The sequence below is a fragment of the Balearica regulorum genome, chromosome 2 (genome assembly GCF_011004875.1).
Source record: "Balearica regulorum gibbericeps isolate bBalReg1 chromosome 2, bBalReg1.pri, whole genome shotgun sequence".
Taxonomy (NCBI): domain Eukaryota; kingdom Metazoa; phylum Chordata; class Aves; order Gruiformes; family Gruidae; genus Balearica; species Balearica regulorum.
Window position 1 is genome coordinate 141847577 of NC_046185.1, and position 15480 is coordinate 141863056.

The following is a 15480-nucleotide window of genomic DNA, read 5'->3' on the forward strand; positions in this document are numbered from 1 at the left end:
TATGCAGTTTGTCCCACTGTAGGTGCCAGATTCATCCCATATCTCTCCTTGAATGTTTTGTCCTAGACCCTAGTTACAAGATGTCCATAGACTGCACCCTCCCCACAGTCTCCAGCCTTTAGATATGTCACCAAGTGGTTTTGGTACCTTCTAATAGAAACCATCTCTCTTACATAAGTATTTTTTTGCATAGCATAAATAGCACTTTACTCTTCTGTGTGAAAGTCCATAATAACTTACCTTTGCTAAACAAAACCTAAAGCACCAGTTGCTCCAAAACCTAATTTAGAAATGAAACTAACTCCTTATTGTCTTCCTCTTTGATGGCTTCCCTTTTGCTGGATGCAGAATAGTGACAATGCTTGCAGCATCACCAGATAGTCCTCTACAATTCAAAGTTAATTCCATTTGAAATTTTAACTATTCATTATTTCTTAGTTCACTTTATTCCTGATACTGTCTTGTTTTTTGTAATTACTGAGAGCCACAGAATGTGACTGAGATTTGTTTCCTCAAGTATGTGAGCTCCTGTGCGCTGGAGCAATTAGTTCGTTTCCTCAGTGCACATTTCTCTCTGCAAGAAAGATGGAGCATCACCACGGTGTGTCCAGGGGCATGAAACTGCTGAGAATTAGGAGGAGGAAACAATCTTGGGTCTCTTTCCTGTGTGGCTGATGAGTTTTGCAGGACATTGAGAAAAGAGAGTTTTGTTTTCTACCTGAGTTTGTCAAGTAAGAATTGTCATCTAGTGCCTACAGATGGTGGTTTGATTTTATCACATAAATGAGGATTGATGGAGTAGTTTTTTGTCTCATACTCCAATTTTGTCATCCTGAGCCAACCACAGAGTGCTCAGGAAGGACTGAATGGATCCTGCAGCTGAAGACCACACTATTATTCAATATTAGGACCATTAGATCAAGGTTGTATTTTAAAATAAATTAATTTTGAGAACAAGTTCATTAAGTCTAAATCTGTCAAATTGTTACCGAGCCTCAGTCACTAAACTATACACAGTCTGGTACATTGTGTCAGCTCCTGAAAGGCTTGCGAATAATTCCCATTCACAAAACATGGAAGATTAGTTATGTGAAAGCTGAAATGCAATTTTCAGTAACTGCACAAACTGGCGTGTTTTGGAACACAGTTGCGGTAGGTTCAATTCTCCAGAAGCCAATTAGTGAAACATTTACCACCATGATGAGGGCACCACTCATGTTGTACCCATTAGATGCTCTCAGCTGGGAGTGCAATACGAACCAGTGAGGTGGGGCGGCCACATGCTTCCCCGGGCTACTGCCCAGCTCAGCAGCTCTCAGCACGAGTCTCTAAAACCCGTGTCTTGTGTGGGCATCATAAGCACAAACCTTCTCCTGCTTAGGGAGCGGCTCTTCCAGCATCTGGTCCAGAGCAGGTCCCACTCTTTGATGGGCCAGAAGAGCTGCTGAAGATCTGTCACAGCCTCCTTTGGCATGCTTTGTCAGAGCCTTGCTTGCTGTCTGGCACCGCTGGGAGCCCCGGTGCTTCCCCAGCTGTGGATGATGAAATCCCCCTGGGTCTCATCACCTGAGACCATGCCATTGTTCTGAAGTGTGCATTTCCCTTTGTAACTATGTGTTGCTTCAAGCTGTAAGGAAGTGGACTTACAAGTTCTGGAGCTCTTCTCACACAAGGAAAACTCGGGAAAGAAAGCTGCTGATGATTTAAGGTGCTGAGAATTAGTGTGAGAAATTTAGACTCAAGCTGCTCACGGTTTCCCAAGAGGGAGAGGAATGCCGTATTCTTTTCTATTCACCCCAGTTTCAGGGGCGATCAGGGCTTTTTGTCTCCATCTTTGTTTTTTAAAAAAATAAGGATGTTGCTATGCAGCTGATTGCCTTAAAGAGGCCTCTTGCAAGATGATAATCAGAGCTGCAAGCAAAAATCCATGACATATTCTGCAGCCTTCCCTTAAGCCCGCAGTTTGCATCAGGCTACTCTGGGAGTAAATCTTCCTCATAAATCCTACAGCAATGGAAAAGAACTGTAAGATTCGTGTGTTGCTTTTCATAAAAGTGCCTTGTCTTCATCTGCTGTGGCTGATAGTCTCATGCTTGTTTAAACAGCTGCCAAAATCTGCAATGTAAGCTGTATGGGATCTCACTGTGAGATAATTTCCATCCTGCTTCAACAGCAATTGAGTATGGGAAAATTTTAACATTCAGTGGTTAAGTAAAATATGTCACGTCAAAGTATTTCCCCAAAGAAATTGTCTGCTGTTTCCTAGTACATTTGTAATGGATAAGAAATTATTGTTGTATTTACTGAGTACCACACAATAATGACCTTCCTCAGGCGCCATAGTTGTTTTCTTCTCTGTCCTAATGCTAGCAGCTGTGAAAAGTACTTCAAATGTAATTGAGGTATGGAGGGGCTCTGCAACCAGCCTAAATCATGCTGAGCTCTCACTCAAAGATGTGATGCATTGAAGGACAGCAGTTTAGTGATGCACAAAGTGAGTCAATAACAGAGCACCCAGAATTTGAAATGTATTTTGACTGAGCTCAACAATAAATGTTACTGAATTTAGTGGAAGGAGGGAAAAAACAAAAGCAAAGAAAGCTACTAATACCTTCTTTTCCTAAATGTTATGTGTAGTCAACAGTTAGTATACTTCAAGCTCCTTGATGGTGGAAGAAAAATATTTGAGGATGCTTGTTCATCATGTCCAATAATTTGTGGAAAAAAAAAAAAGAAGGAATTTTATACTTGCTTTGTCTGGATTCTTTGTTGCAGAAATGGGCACAGTCTTGCACAGGTTAATAGCAGGTGTCGGTCTTACAGAAACCAGGGCACTATTTGTTCATTTCAATATAGTTTAATAATGAAGCCAAATTGCTTTCTCTAGATTCCTTTATTCATTCTAGGTATAAAGTGAACTTCAGCATTCCCAGCAGCCTGTTTTTTCTCTTTGTAATGATAATTCATTTTCTTATAACAGTCATTTGTCACGTGGTGGCTTGGTGGTCGTATGTATGACGTCATTTACTTGGACTTCTAGGAGTGACATCATATGTACGGCTGCTAAACTGCTGCATAGGACATCACTTAAACAGTTTTCTTCTGAAGAAATCATACCAATCATTTTCAGGCTATGAACACATCCTGATATTAAGTTGTGAAGTATTTATTTCTCTTTAATAAAGAATATTTATAAATGAATGAGGCATTCCTTTATTGTATCAACATCACTTACATTTCCATCTGAAGTAACTGATGGATCCATGGGAAGAGTTTTTGACATGCAGTAATGGACTCTGAACATTCAAAATTTGTTCAGTATTGTAGGTAGTAACCAGGTGAAAATTATTTAATATGGCTTTTTTTATGGTGAAAACCTGTGTTTTAAAACTTAATTTCTAAAATACCTAGCTAAAATAATTAAAACATAGTAACAGAGGTGATTCCTAATCATTAATTCCATGAGAACATACACACACACACAGACACACAGACATTTGAGGGACATTCCCAGCCTCTCCATCAGCATGATACACAATAAGCTTTCCCCTCCGTGTGGCCGTGCCCAAGCTCCTGCTACTTCTGATAAGAGAATAATGACCCAGAGATTTCTTTCTGTCCCCTTTGCCCTTTCCTGACCCCCATGGTAAGGAGTGCAAGAAGACTGAAATAAACAGTAATATCTGGCATCACAAACTGTACCAAGAATTTTGTTTGGCTGAGCCCCAGGGCTGGATCATCAGCCTACTGAACTGACTTTGGCTTTAGGCTCCGAGTCCCAGAGTGTTGGTGGACGTGTGGTTCTATCACGATAGGAAACACCAGCATTGCAAACAGAGGTGTGACTGCTCAACCTCCAGCAAGCTGCCAAATATATTTTTCATTAGTCTGTTGAAATGGTCATCTGATTTTAAGGTGGAAGAAAATATTGTTCAAACTTCCATGGCCAGCTTTTAAAATCTAGGCAAACAGAAGTGAGAAATAGCAGTCAAGGGGAAGAATACATTTAAAGGGTTTATCACAGATGAACAATACCAGTAACACACCTAAGTATAACCCCTTAATTTGATTTCACACACAAGCTATTCTATTACATCAAAAGTGCCTGGAAAGATTTGTGTGCAACTAACTTTGAAAATCTGACTCTTTGTGTTTGATAATAAGAAAAAAAAAATCAGATAATTTAAGAGACAGCTGTAATTTAATATTATTATTCCAGTCTTTATCCAAACTTGCTTTAGATTTACTGTAGGCCATTAAGTGATTTCCACTGATGAAGTAATTTCCATTGAGCTTCAGTGACACAGTCTTATCCATATTTTTAATCTCTCTGAGTGAATCCCTGGCCCAAATGTGTGCAATAGAAATTTTGCTGGCAATTTCAGCTGGACCGTGATTGCCTTGCTCAGAGGCGGTAGAATGGGCAGTCCTCCTGGTTACATGGTTGAGCACTTTAAATAATTTTGTGCACAATCCAAGACATTTATCCTATCCACCACCACAGGTACTCTCTGCCTCCAAGTATTAAAATATTCTCATTAACCTCTACCCCAAAAGAGCTGACTTCTTCAGGAATTGGATTAGTCCCTCACAGGGAGGGAGTTATAAAACTGACCTTTAAGAGTAAGGCGTCTTCGGTCTCCAAATTGTATCTTACCCCTCAAAATCATCATCCCTAGTTACAAACTGTTATATCACCAGTTAAAAGATGTAAATAGAGCATTCCTGTATATTTCTATACTGTGCAATCTTCTGGGAATGGTCTGTCTTTTTATAAATGGTGTGTAAAAGAGGATATAAAAAGAGAATAGGGGAAAGGCATTCCAAAGCACTGAACAGTTTCTACAGTTTCTCTCTGTGTAGCTGGCATTTGCCAATTGTTTCATGTCTGGTTTGTGCTTTATTCTGTACCGATAAAGCAGATGAAACTGCAACATTATTTATGGTCAGCAACACCAGCCTTTCTGGTCTCTGTCAGTGTGAAATAATTTTGATCTTGTTTGGTCAAACAGATGTGAAGAACAGATCATCTCCTTCCTAGAAGAAAACAAAAATAAAATAAAAGCATTGTTTCAGGGCAAGGAAAATTGGTAACGTTTTCCAAGCATAATCAGATGGTTATGCTTTCAAAACATGAGTGTGTTCCCAAACTGGCCCAGAGTAACAGAGAAATCATCGAGGACAAAGCCGATGCCACCTAAGCCCCCCTAGCTTTTTTTGACGATACCATTATTCCTCTCTTGAGTGCAAACAGCTTGGAACTGAGGTATTATTCCAAACAAGAAAGAAAAAAAAAAAGCGTGGAGTATCTATGAATGACCAAAGCCTGTGGCGGTACATGGACATGAAGGGCTAAAACAGACCTGAGGGTGTCCAAAGAACCTTATCTGCACTTTCCTGCACTTCTTTCTGGATTAGGACACTGCTTGTTTGGTTTTTAAATGATCCTTGTAGACTCCAACTACTTCCTTTAATCTTTTCATAAGCGAAGGACCTGTGATATGTTTGGCTTTGCTTCTGTATTTCCTGTTCTGGCTTTCTAAATGTTTAATTTTTCACTTGGATGGCCAGATGAAATGTTCCAAATGGCTTCACTATCCAAGTACATCTATGTGTGTGTGTGTGTATACATACACATAAAATTTATATAAAATTGTATCTGCCAGAAAATATCTTCCTTCTTATTCATCCCATTTTATTTCAAGTACCTATTTTAAGTGCAATGAAATAAACTACCTTCACTGTCCTCCAGGCTTCAGAGAGTATCTATATACAGTTCAAAATGAAAATGTTAGTATCAAAAGAGATTAGATTAAATTAGAAAAAAATAATTGGGTGTATGAGTATAAAAAGATTAAAATCACCTGGTTTGGCACAGAAGTATCAGGATAAAGTAATGCCTTCTTTTTTTTTCAACTAAGTCAAACATACTGTGGTTTAGCTCTTTATTTTGCCAAAGTGTTGTAGCTGTGCCAGTGGAAAAGAAAGTAATGTATTAATGAGCTACAGTTGCTTGTGATGTGCAATTAAAAAAAGGGACGCAACAATTTAAGAAGTGAGCTGATATTTGAATTTTCAAACCTGTCATTTTCAGTTTGAACAACTACAAATGGTTGCTTAAAGATCTGTGTACTAGTATTTGATGCTAAAAATGTCAAGTCTGTGTGTTTATGAGAATGCTAATTTTTGAAGCAGCCTGTAAATGACTCTGTTGGTGTTCGCGATGGCTTTAGTATGGTTTACTATAGGGAATAAGTAGAGGGTCATACAAGGGAAGTGCCACAGCAGCATTGCTTTTGCTGGAGAAGCAGAGGAACTAATCCTTTCCTGTCACCTTCATGCAGAGAAGGGTCGTGATACAGCATTAAGGCACAACAGAACTAACTAAAGCTCCACACTCTCATTTCCACCCTGGCTCACAGACCTGGGCTGTGCAATGGATGGATGGATGGATGGATGGATGGATGGATGGATGGATGGAAAAAAAGATAGCTGACCTCTCTACCTAAGAGGCAATGGTCCTTCCCTTTGCCCTTCAGGCAGCTCAGAGTGGGAGAAGTCAGAAGATGCCACTTGATCAAAAAGGATTTTGTTCTTCAGACTCTCAAAGTTAGGGTCACTTTGCTTAGGTAGTTACCTAGGAGCTAAGGCCAGGTAGTGAGGTTTAAACTCTCTGCCCTGTGTTTCTAGGACCTTAACAGTTGAAGGAGTTCAAAGCAGGTGACATAAAACATGAAATAATCGTTTTCGAGACTGTGGTACCGAGGTATTTTGTCTGGGCAGCCTGGAGAGAAATTTGCACAAGTGAGCAGAAATACATGGGTGTAACTTTGGGCAGATACAAAATTTTTTTTTGCAGATCACTAAGCTACATGAAAAGATTTCGAAGACTTTATCAAGTATTTCATGGTCTTCTCTTAAGCCAAGAAAAAGGGCTTGGTTAAAATCCTGAGTTTATAGTAAGGTAAACTTGTAAAAATTCAGCATTTACTTTGCAAGCAGTATAAGACCCATCATAATGCTAAACATATGTGCAAATAAAAGGCCTTTGAAGAATGCATAATAGAGATTTCTGATCCTCACTTTTTTATTTTATCCTCCTGGTTTATTCACTTGTACTAACAGTTTTTCCTTTCTGTACAGAGAATGATTCCAAGTCTTTCTTCTACTGTAAATTATACTGATCCTACATTAGAGCCTGTAGTAACTGAAAATTCAGTCATACGACAGAAGATAATAGATTCCCAGTTCAAATGCTATGAGAGGATGAACAGAGCTCCTCCGTATAAGAAAAAAGGTAAAAAAGATTTTAAAAAATCTGGTTGTATATTGCCACGCTTGCTCATATCACTATACAGAAACATTTTCTTCTGTATACTAACCAATAGTCTTCCTTGAGGTGCCGGAAGACTTAAGTGCAAAGCAAAAAAAAAGCCTGGAACGAGCCCAGGGAATGAACAGCTTTTCCTTCCTCCCCATGCAGACAGTACCTCCATCATCTGCGTTTCTGGCTCAGTGCTTTGCTGCTTGAATATCCCTTGTTCTTGCTTAGAGAATGGCATTTTCCAGACCCTTTCAGCAAACTCACACAAAGATCTGATTGTGAATGGTGATCTCTTACATACAAATGTTGTTCTGTTTGCTTCGCTCACTGTTTTATTTTTGTCATTCGTGTATTGACTGATAGCTGTCATGCTCTGTACCAACACAGATGTTCCAGGTGTTCTATATTTAGCAGTAACACTAGCAAAAAGAGGTTTATAAAGCACTGAGGGCACATCTTTACTGAATACAAGGCACATATTAAGATTAATAAAAATGAAATGACAAATAATAGTGGTGCTACAATGGCATGGTATGAATGAAGAAGGATTTCTGTTTGGGACTGAGTGTTCTGGTCACTGTTTCTCACAGAAAATATGGAAGAAGTTGTGAGCATGCTAGAGAAAAAGTATTGTAGGCATTGTGGGGATTTATGCAAGTAAAGAACAGAGATACTGAGGACACAGTTTAAAGAGAAAATATATTAAAAAATCATGATTTAAAAAACCCAAACTAATAAATGGGGTGGAGATAATGTGGGAATTTTTTGTAATACAAGAACAAAGACATTTCCACAACTCTTTACCACAAAGATTTTACTGGACTCTGTAAGACTCAAAGAATAATTAGATGTTAAGATACTTGGTCTTTTTGCAGAAATGTTTTGGAATTAATATTGACTTCCCATTGCTTCAAATGGGTTTTCATTCAGGCCAATAATGGGAAAAACCCGCAAGTATTTAAACAGGGTTGTGGGATAGAAAGCATCATGTTTCACATGTAAACAAACCTTTAGTTTCTGGACTTGAGGGAGGAAAAAACTTGCTGTCTGCTCAGATATTACTCTTTTAGTCTCCAGCTCTACACGTACGTCATTTTTGCATCCATTGATAGTTCTGCTGGACTCACCTTTCTTTTGCACCTTGCACATGTGATTAGTTGCAAAGGGCTGAAGTGTTTTCCCAGCATGAGCTGGGTAGTGAGCAGCGTTGTCCCAGGAGGACAGCAGTGGCAGACCCAGCACAGCAGTTCCTGCATTCCTTCGACTGGCAGCTAGATTTAAGCAGTGCCACTGGGGACTGTTATGTTCATAGCAACATGCACTTAATTCATTTCTAACCCAGAATGAAGGTAATGGGCAACTAAGGAATGATGCCAACACTACCGAAGTTGCATTTTCGACTGAATTACAGGATCCTCACCAGCCCTCTAACATTTATTTACATTTCATAAAGGGTTGGAAGGGAACAAGGGTCTAAGTCGCTTAACTGCAAATTTGAAAGGGAGGATGGGATCAAATGGGAAATTCCCTTAATTTGAATGATAACCGTAGGGGTGTCTCCTGAGAGGAGAAGCCCAACACATGGGCTGAAGGCGTATAATGGGTACGCATTTTCAGCACAAACACTTGTGGAGATCCAGGGAAAGCCCGGTGTCTGGTACAACTTTACAGAGCCAGCTGAGATGTGTCTAATTTTTCCCTGGCATCTCTGCAGTCCCTGATGTAGCTCATTTGAGACTGGCACAAAGATAATTTAAATCCTTCATAATCCTGGGTCTCAAAGCTGATGACAGCGAACTGCAGAGAACTGCATAGTACCTCACGCTCAGGAGCCAGAGAGATGATGTAATACAGGTGAGCTGTGGCCAGCAGAGCCAAAATAACGGACCATCTACACACACTTACCCTGCCCATTTCAAGGTAGAATTGATTACCTTAAATCCCAAAGAAATAACAAAATGCGGAGCTCAGGCACATGGGAACATCTCATCATCCCTCCAGGACAGTGCAGCGCTCCTGCACTCCCTGTCCCTCCAAAAATGTAATATTTTTAGCCAGTGATACAACAATATGTTGTTAAACTCTTCTGTTTTATTACTTATACTGTTTTAATTCCTGCAGAACTTACAGAATATGTATATGTATGTGTGTAAAACATATATATATGTGTGTGTATCTATATGTGTGTGTGTATACATATTCATATTTATGGATGTATGCATGCATATATATCCTGTTACTTACCTTGAAAGACACATTCCACAATGTGTAGATCAAAATCAGTTGTGGGTTTTTTTCTTTATCAGGCAAGGCAAAAGATTTAAAGCTAGAAATTTCTACCAACCCCATGCTGTAGTGTCTTTCAGATAGATAGAAACTCAAGTTGCAAACATTTTCTATTCTTCTTTTTCTTTGACATTAAAAAATTATTCCTAAAAGTCTTTCAGATACATCTCAAAGCTAGAGGAGAACATGAGAATGCCTGAAGGAAAGAGAACAAACTGCTGATATGATGGTTGGTTAATTAAGTCAACAAGTAGCATCAGCACATTTAACTTGACAATGGAAAAATATATGTGCATAAAATCTTAGCTAATGAAGGAAAAGTGTTCATAAAAACATCTCCTTTGTTATATCTGGAAAAAAATTAATTTGGAAAGCTTTCAATTTTTAATCCACAACTATTTTGACTTAAAAACAGTTATTGGTGCCAATTTGAACAATTCAGATGTCTTTCTACAGCTTTCTTGCTTCAGAGGGAAAGTTTATCTGTGGGTAATTTCAAAAGCACCAGAAGCAATTAGCTGTCCATATTTTATTAACTTTCAATGGTTCCATATGATTCTTTCAAAAACAACCTACATGGTCATAGCAGCAATTCTGAAAGTCTCTTGGGACCAGAGCAAAAAAGGCAAGGTGTATCTTGTCATTGTATTTTCCTTTAACCTGATAGTCTTGATGATAAATACCTTTTCCCTAACACAAACTGATTTTACATGGACAATAACTAAGAAGTATAGGGTTCTTTTTTTATGTGTTACCTGAATAAATCCACAATGAGCCAGGAAATTGTGTTACAGCAAGTAGTCTTATGGCACAGTTTCTGTGGACCACAGTAGGTAACATCTCTGTAAAACAGGAATTAAGAATGAGCTGTACTCTGCCTCCCCGGTATGGCCGTCGTTTCTGGGGCTGGGAATAGTCCTTGTGGAGGACACAGCCTCAACAGTGCTATCTTCCCAGAAGGGTGTGATGAGGACAGGCTCACAGCATGCCTACCCAGACAACATCGGGAGGCAGAGTTCGCCTGCTACAGATCAGTCTTGCACCTTGCTTCACCGGATCGGTAGTTACCTGACTGATCTCTAGTGCTGAGCAATGCAGCAACCTTACAGGGACCTGTCTCTGCAAACTTTCAGACCTGCTAAATGGCAGAAGGTGAAATGAAAAGTGGGTGTCTGTAAGGTCTTTGGATAACTGAGGCCCCCCCCTTAGCACTAATGTACACATTTATGGCCAAGGATGGAAGGAGGATCAAGATGACGAATTTGTGGGAATAGACCCTACGTTCAAAGTTCAGTTCAGTAGGCCTAAAACCATATTTTCAAGTAAAATTAACACCACTAACACCAGGTCAGCAAAACCACGTACCTTGTAGTACCTGAATGCCACTCAAAGTATAGCAATAACAAGGAGGTTTATTTAAAAAAGAAAACACGATTGTCTGCAGATGGCAATATTCCTTGAGAGGCTAGAATGGAACAGGTTCAGGAGTGACTGTGTGCTGAATTAACTACTGCATTCCTCTTTAAATGTCCAGGTCTGTTCTGCAACCGAACCTGGGATGGATGGTTGTGCTGGGATGACACGCCTGCTGGAAGAGTCACTGCTCAGAATTGTCCGGATTATTTTCCAGACTTTGATCCAACTGGTACGGTATTTCTTTTTATCATATCTTTTGAAGGATGTCTTTGAAACATTTGTGCCATTGAGTGGAAACCGTTTTCAGTGCCATTTTTGCAGCATTGTGAAATCTCAGAGAGTTTGGCTGAAAGTAAAATACATGAAGCTTTTGGGTTGCCTATTTTATATATTTTTATTTTTAAAATATTGTATGTGCATTTATATTTTTGTAAATATAACTTGTGGATTTATGGAACCTAGTTTACGAAAATATTAACTACTTAGTTATAATATCAAAATATTTTTAAAGTCTCATTCTAAGTTTTTATAATAAAGAGGAAATGCTTATGTGCATGAAATATGTATCACCTTGTTCTTCATTCAGTTTTTATTGGAAAATACCATTTTATGGAAGAAGATGAGCAGAAATACTGTTCTTACAGTCTCCAAGTTTTAACTGTTCATTGAATTCTTCATAGAAATACTAGCAGCCATGCAGACTGAGAAGTAACTCAAGAATGTTTAAAGTGACAAATGAAGGGGAAAAATCAAGGACAGATTGATATGAGGAAATACGAGACGCAAGTAAAATTCCACAAAGAGTATTGTTTGAAGAAAGACACAGTTGTGTGTTCCATGCTCAGGACATGCTGCTCATAGGTGGTGCTTGATGCCACAGCATGCTAAATCCAGCATAGACACAGTGTACCCATTGCAGTTAAAAACTATGAAACTAAACATTTGCAGGGGAAGGTATATAAATCTAAAAATTTTCAACAAGGTTAAACCAAAATGTATGTGCCCAACTGAAAAGGAAATGGACTATTGCATTGCTATGAATTAATGACCCAATACCATTAGCTAAAACTATTGGTTCTACTGAGCTTGTTGCCTATTTAGAAACAGAGGAGTTTGCAGGCTGGATCAGACCCGGTATACATTTTACTGAATCCCATTTGCAGTAGCAGCCAGGTTGATCAATATTTCTGTTCTTTATAAATCAAGCTATCCATGATTAGAGAATTCATCCAGCAAGTGGGAAACTTCCAGTATCAGCCCCAGTCTGAGGGGATTCAAACTTGCATCCAAACTTGTGTGGAGAAACCTCCCCCTTACCAGTGGAACTAGGACAGGACAGACTGAAGGATTTGTGTGCCTTGAAAGTGAGCTCGCGTGGCCGTGTGACTGTCCACCTCTTGTGGGAGTACCCTGAGACCCACCCCACAAATCTTTACAGCAGCTTTCATCCATGAGATACACAACAGGCACTGAATCACAAAGTTTTGTCTTTTGTGACCTTTTTTTTGCTCTCAGACACACTTAGTCTTGACCTCTTTTCTGTACAGTGTCATAGTTTTTAAGGAGGAGTCTTGCAGCAGGGCCACACTCGTGGCTAATCATTGGAGCACCTGGGGGCAGATGGGCTGAGGAGCTGAGACCCTCAACTGGAGGGGTGCCTTTGACCTAGGTCTCCCTCTCTGTGGACAGGTGCTTCAACCATTAGGCTATTTGCACAAAAGATGCCAAAAGAGCAGTTTAAAAGAATTGGCCAAACTTGGTTCAGTCCCCAGACGGAAATGCTCATGGTCAGGAGAGAGCTTGAGGCTCTGGATCCTGAGGTTGCACAAGACTTTTCTTACACACATGTCAGAGATGCCTCTTGGATGAGGTCTGTACCTTCCACTGGCAACACCCCTTTGATGAATAAGACAATTTACTACAAGGCTTCTGCTTTCCTTGCTTCCATGGTTTTCATTAAAAAAAAACCCCAAAAGTGGTACTATCAGTCCTGGTTTATGTATACTCCATGTGCTGTTCAGCTTATACTTCTGAAAGGTGGTGTTGGGCAGCCCTGTGATCACAGAAGTCTCCCCAAGACTCGAGGTCCTCATCCCTCAGTGCATGGGGTTGATTACAGAGCCACTCTCCTGCTTGGTCCCAAGCCACCTATTCCCAGCTTTTCCACTTGCCCACTTGTCTCCAGTGACTTGTTCTGAACTAATTGCTCCGTTACAACAGCACACTTCAGAGTAACACTTGAAGCTGTCCATGGAGAAGCATCTTGCTCCACTTACTAATGCTTATTAATGCCAAGGTCTGTGACTCCTACGGCTGATTGCAAATTAGTCCTTAGCGTACAGATGCATGCTGCAGAGTGTGGCCCACATTGTGTGTGTACCGTGGTTACTCTTTCTGCCATGCTTTAAAAGTTGCAGATTTGGGAATTTTTTTGTATTCCTGTTCTGTGTACATGGCCATAGGGGGAAGAGCCTCCTACAGTAATTAATTTCCTACTGTTCTCTCTGCTGTCCTGCCTAGGAACAATACCTGTGATCTCCTGGACTCAGTATTTTCCCCTGGCACATCTCTCTTCTTGTCAGCACCTCTGTCAGCCTCTTTACCTGCATGCTGGTCAGTCAACACTGTTTCCCTGGCTCAGCAGATGCTCAGCATCTCTTGGTTGAGCCAGAGCCCTTTCCTAGAGTAGCTGTTGAGTTCCCCAGCACATATTACAGCTGTGACATCAAACCAGCGGGTAGCCAGCCTTTGCTTTACAGGTGGCTGATTGTCACACCAGGACTTAATAAAGTAGGAGGGAGATACAAAATCGTGGGCATGACTAGAAGTCTTTCAACTGCTAATGGAAGTGGCTGCCACTTAGAGGTGGCCAAAAGCACTGATTCAGCTGTCCTGAGAAGTCTGTCAGGTTTTGTGTCACAAGTCATTATTTCCTTTGGTAACTTACCTGGTTAAACAAAATACAGCTAGATTTTCTGCTGAGAAACAGAAAATTCATCCTAAAGAACGATGATTTTACAAGATGAAAACTGCAGTGCCTGTCAGATTTCTTTCCCACTAAGTTTCTGTGATATCAAACCACATCAATGTATATTTCAGGCATGCAAGTAACCCTGTGGACTTCTGAAACAAGCATTTCATGCTGTGCTGCTTTGGGCTGCACTGAGATCTGCAGAATCGCTGTGTATCAGCTCACTGATGGCTAAGTTACTTTCATTTGAGGCCATGTATATCTTTGAGTCCCAGAATAAAATCGTAGAATCATAGAATCATAGAACGGTTTGGGTTGGAAGCGACCTTAAAGATCATCTAGTTCCAACCCCCCTGCCATGGGCAGGGACACCCTCCACTAGACCACGTTGCCCAAAGCCTCATCCAGCCTGGTCAAACACTTCCAGGGATGGGGCCTCCACAACCTCTCTGGGCAACCTGTTCCAGTGCCTCACCACTCTAACAGTAAAGAATTTCTTTCTAACATCTCATCTAAATCGACCCTCCTTCAGCTTAAGGCCATTACCCCTTGTCCTATCACTCCATGCCTTTGCAACCAGTCCCTCTCCAGCTTTCCTGTAGGCCCTTTAGGTACTGGAAGGCTGTTATAAGGTTTCCCCAGAGCCTTCTTTTCTCCAGGCTGAACAACCCCAACTCTCTCAACCTGTCCTCATAGGAGAGGTGCTCCAGCCCTCCGATCAGCTTTATGGCCCTCCTCTGGACTCTCTCCAACAGCTCCATGTCTCTCCTGTACTGGGGCCCCCAGAGCTGGATACAGTACTCCAGGTGGGGTCACTGAACTTACATCAGTTCTTACTAGACAGAAATCTGTGTTCTGAAAGAAGAAACGACCACTGTGATAATCTAGTCTGTTCAGTCAGCAAGGGCTTCCCACACTTCTTTCCCCACCTGATGAAGCTCTACCCTGTGAGAGGAAATCAGTACCTTAAAGCTAACAGACAAACAGAAACCCCTCTCTACATGCTGTGACAACTTAGTCCTTTTCAATAAACAACTGTTGCCTCTTGTAGCAATCTCTTTCTCACAATGACCATCACATGCAATGTGATAATGCATAAAAACAAATCAATTTGTCTGGAAAACATACCGAGACCTACTGCTTTAACACCAGTGACAGCAGGAAATTCATTGTCTCATCCACTGCTGGCTGTGAAGCTCTGAGCGGGGCTGTTTCACACTCCCCTATTCAGGCAACACGCACAGTTTCTCTTGAATTGTATTTTATATTCATATTTTATCCAGGTTAATCTTTAGTGTAATCCCTTTGAAATGGTTCTGGGCCATGCTCAAATTGCTAGGAACTGAATTTGATAGGAATGTAGTATGTACTTCATGCTGGCAATATTCTTGCTGCCAAAAAAGAGGGAAATATATTGTGGATGTAATTGCCTCCTAGCAAGGCAGATGCACTGGAGGCAGCAGGAGGAGCACAGCATTGCCCT

At 40.5% G+C, this 15480-nt stretch overlaps 1 protein-coding gene across 4 annotated transcripts in view; it reads left to right on the top strand.

Annotated features, from left to right (window-relative positions):
- Window positions 1–15480, top strand: part of CALCR (calcitonin receptor) — a 168952-nt gene that overhangs the window by 98806 nt on the left and 54666 nt on the right. For all 4 annotated transcript variants that reach the window (XM_075746171.1, XM_075746168.1, XM_075746170.1 and 1 more), the window contains exons 3-4: window positions 7144–7297; window positions 11145–11255. In XM_075746171.1, the coding sequence (XP_075602286.1) occupies window positions 7144–7297; window positions 11145–11255 (265 nt within the window). The remainder of the gene's footprint in view (window positions 1–7143; window positions 7298–11144; window positions 11256–15480) is intronic.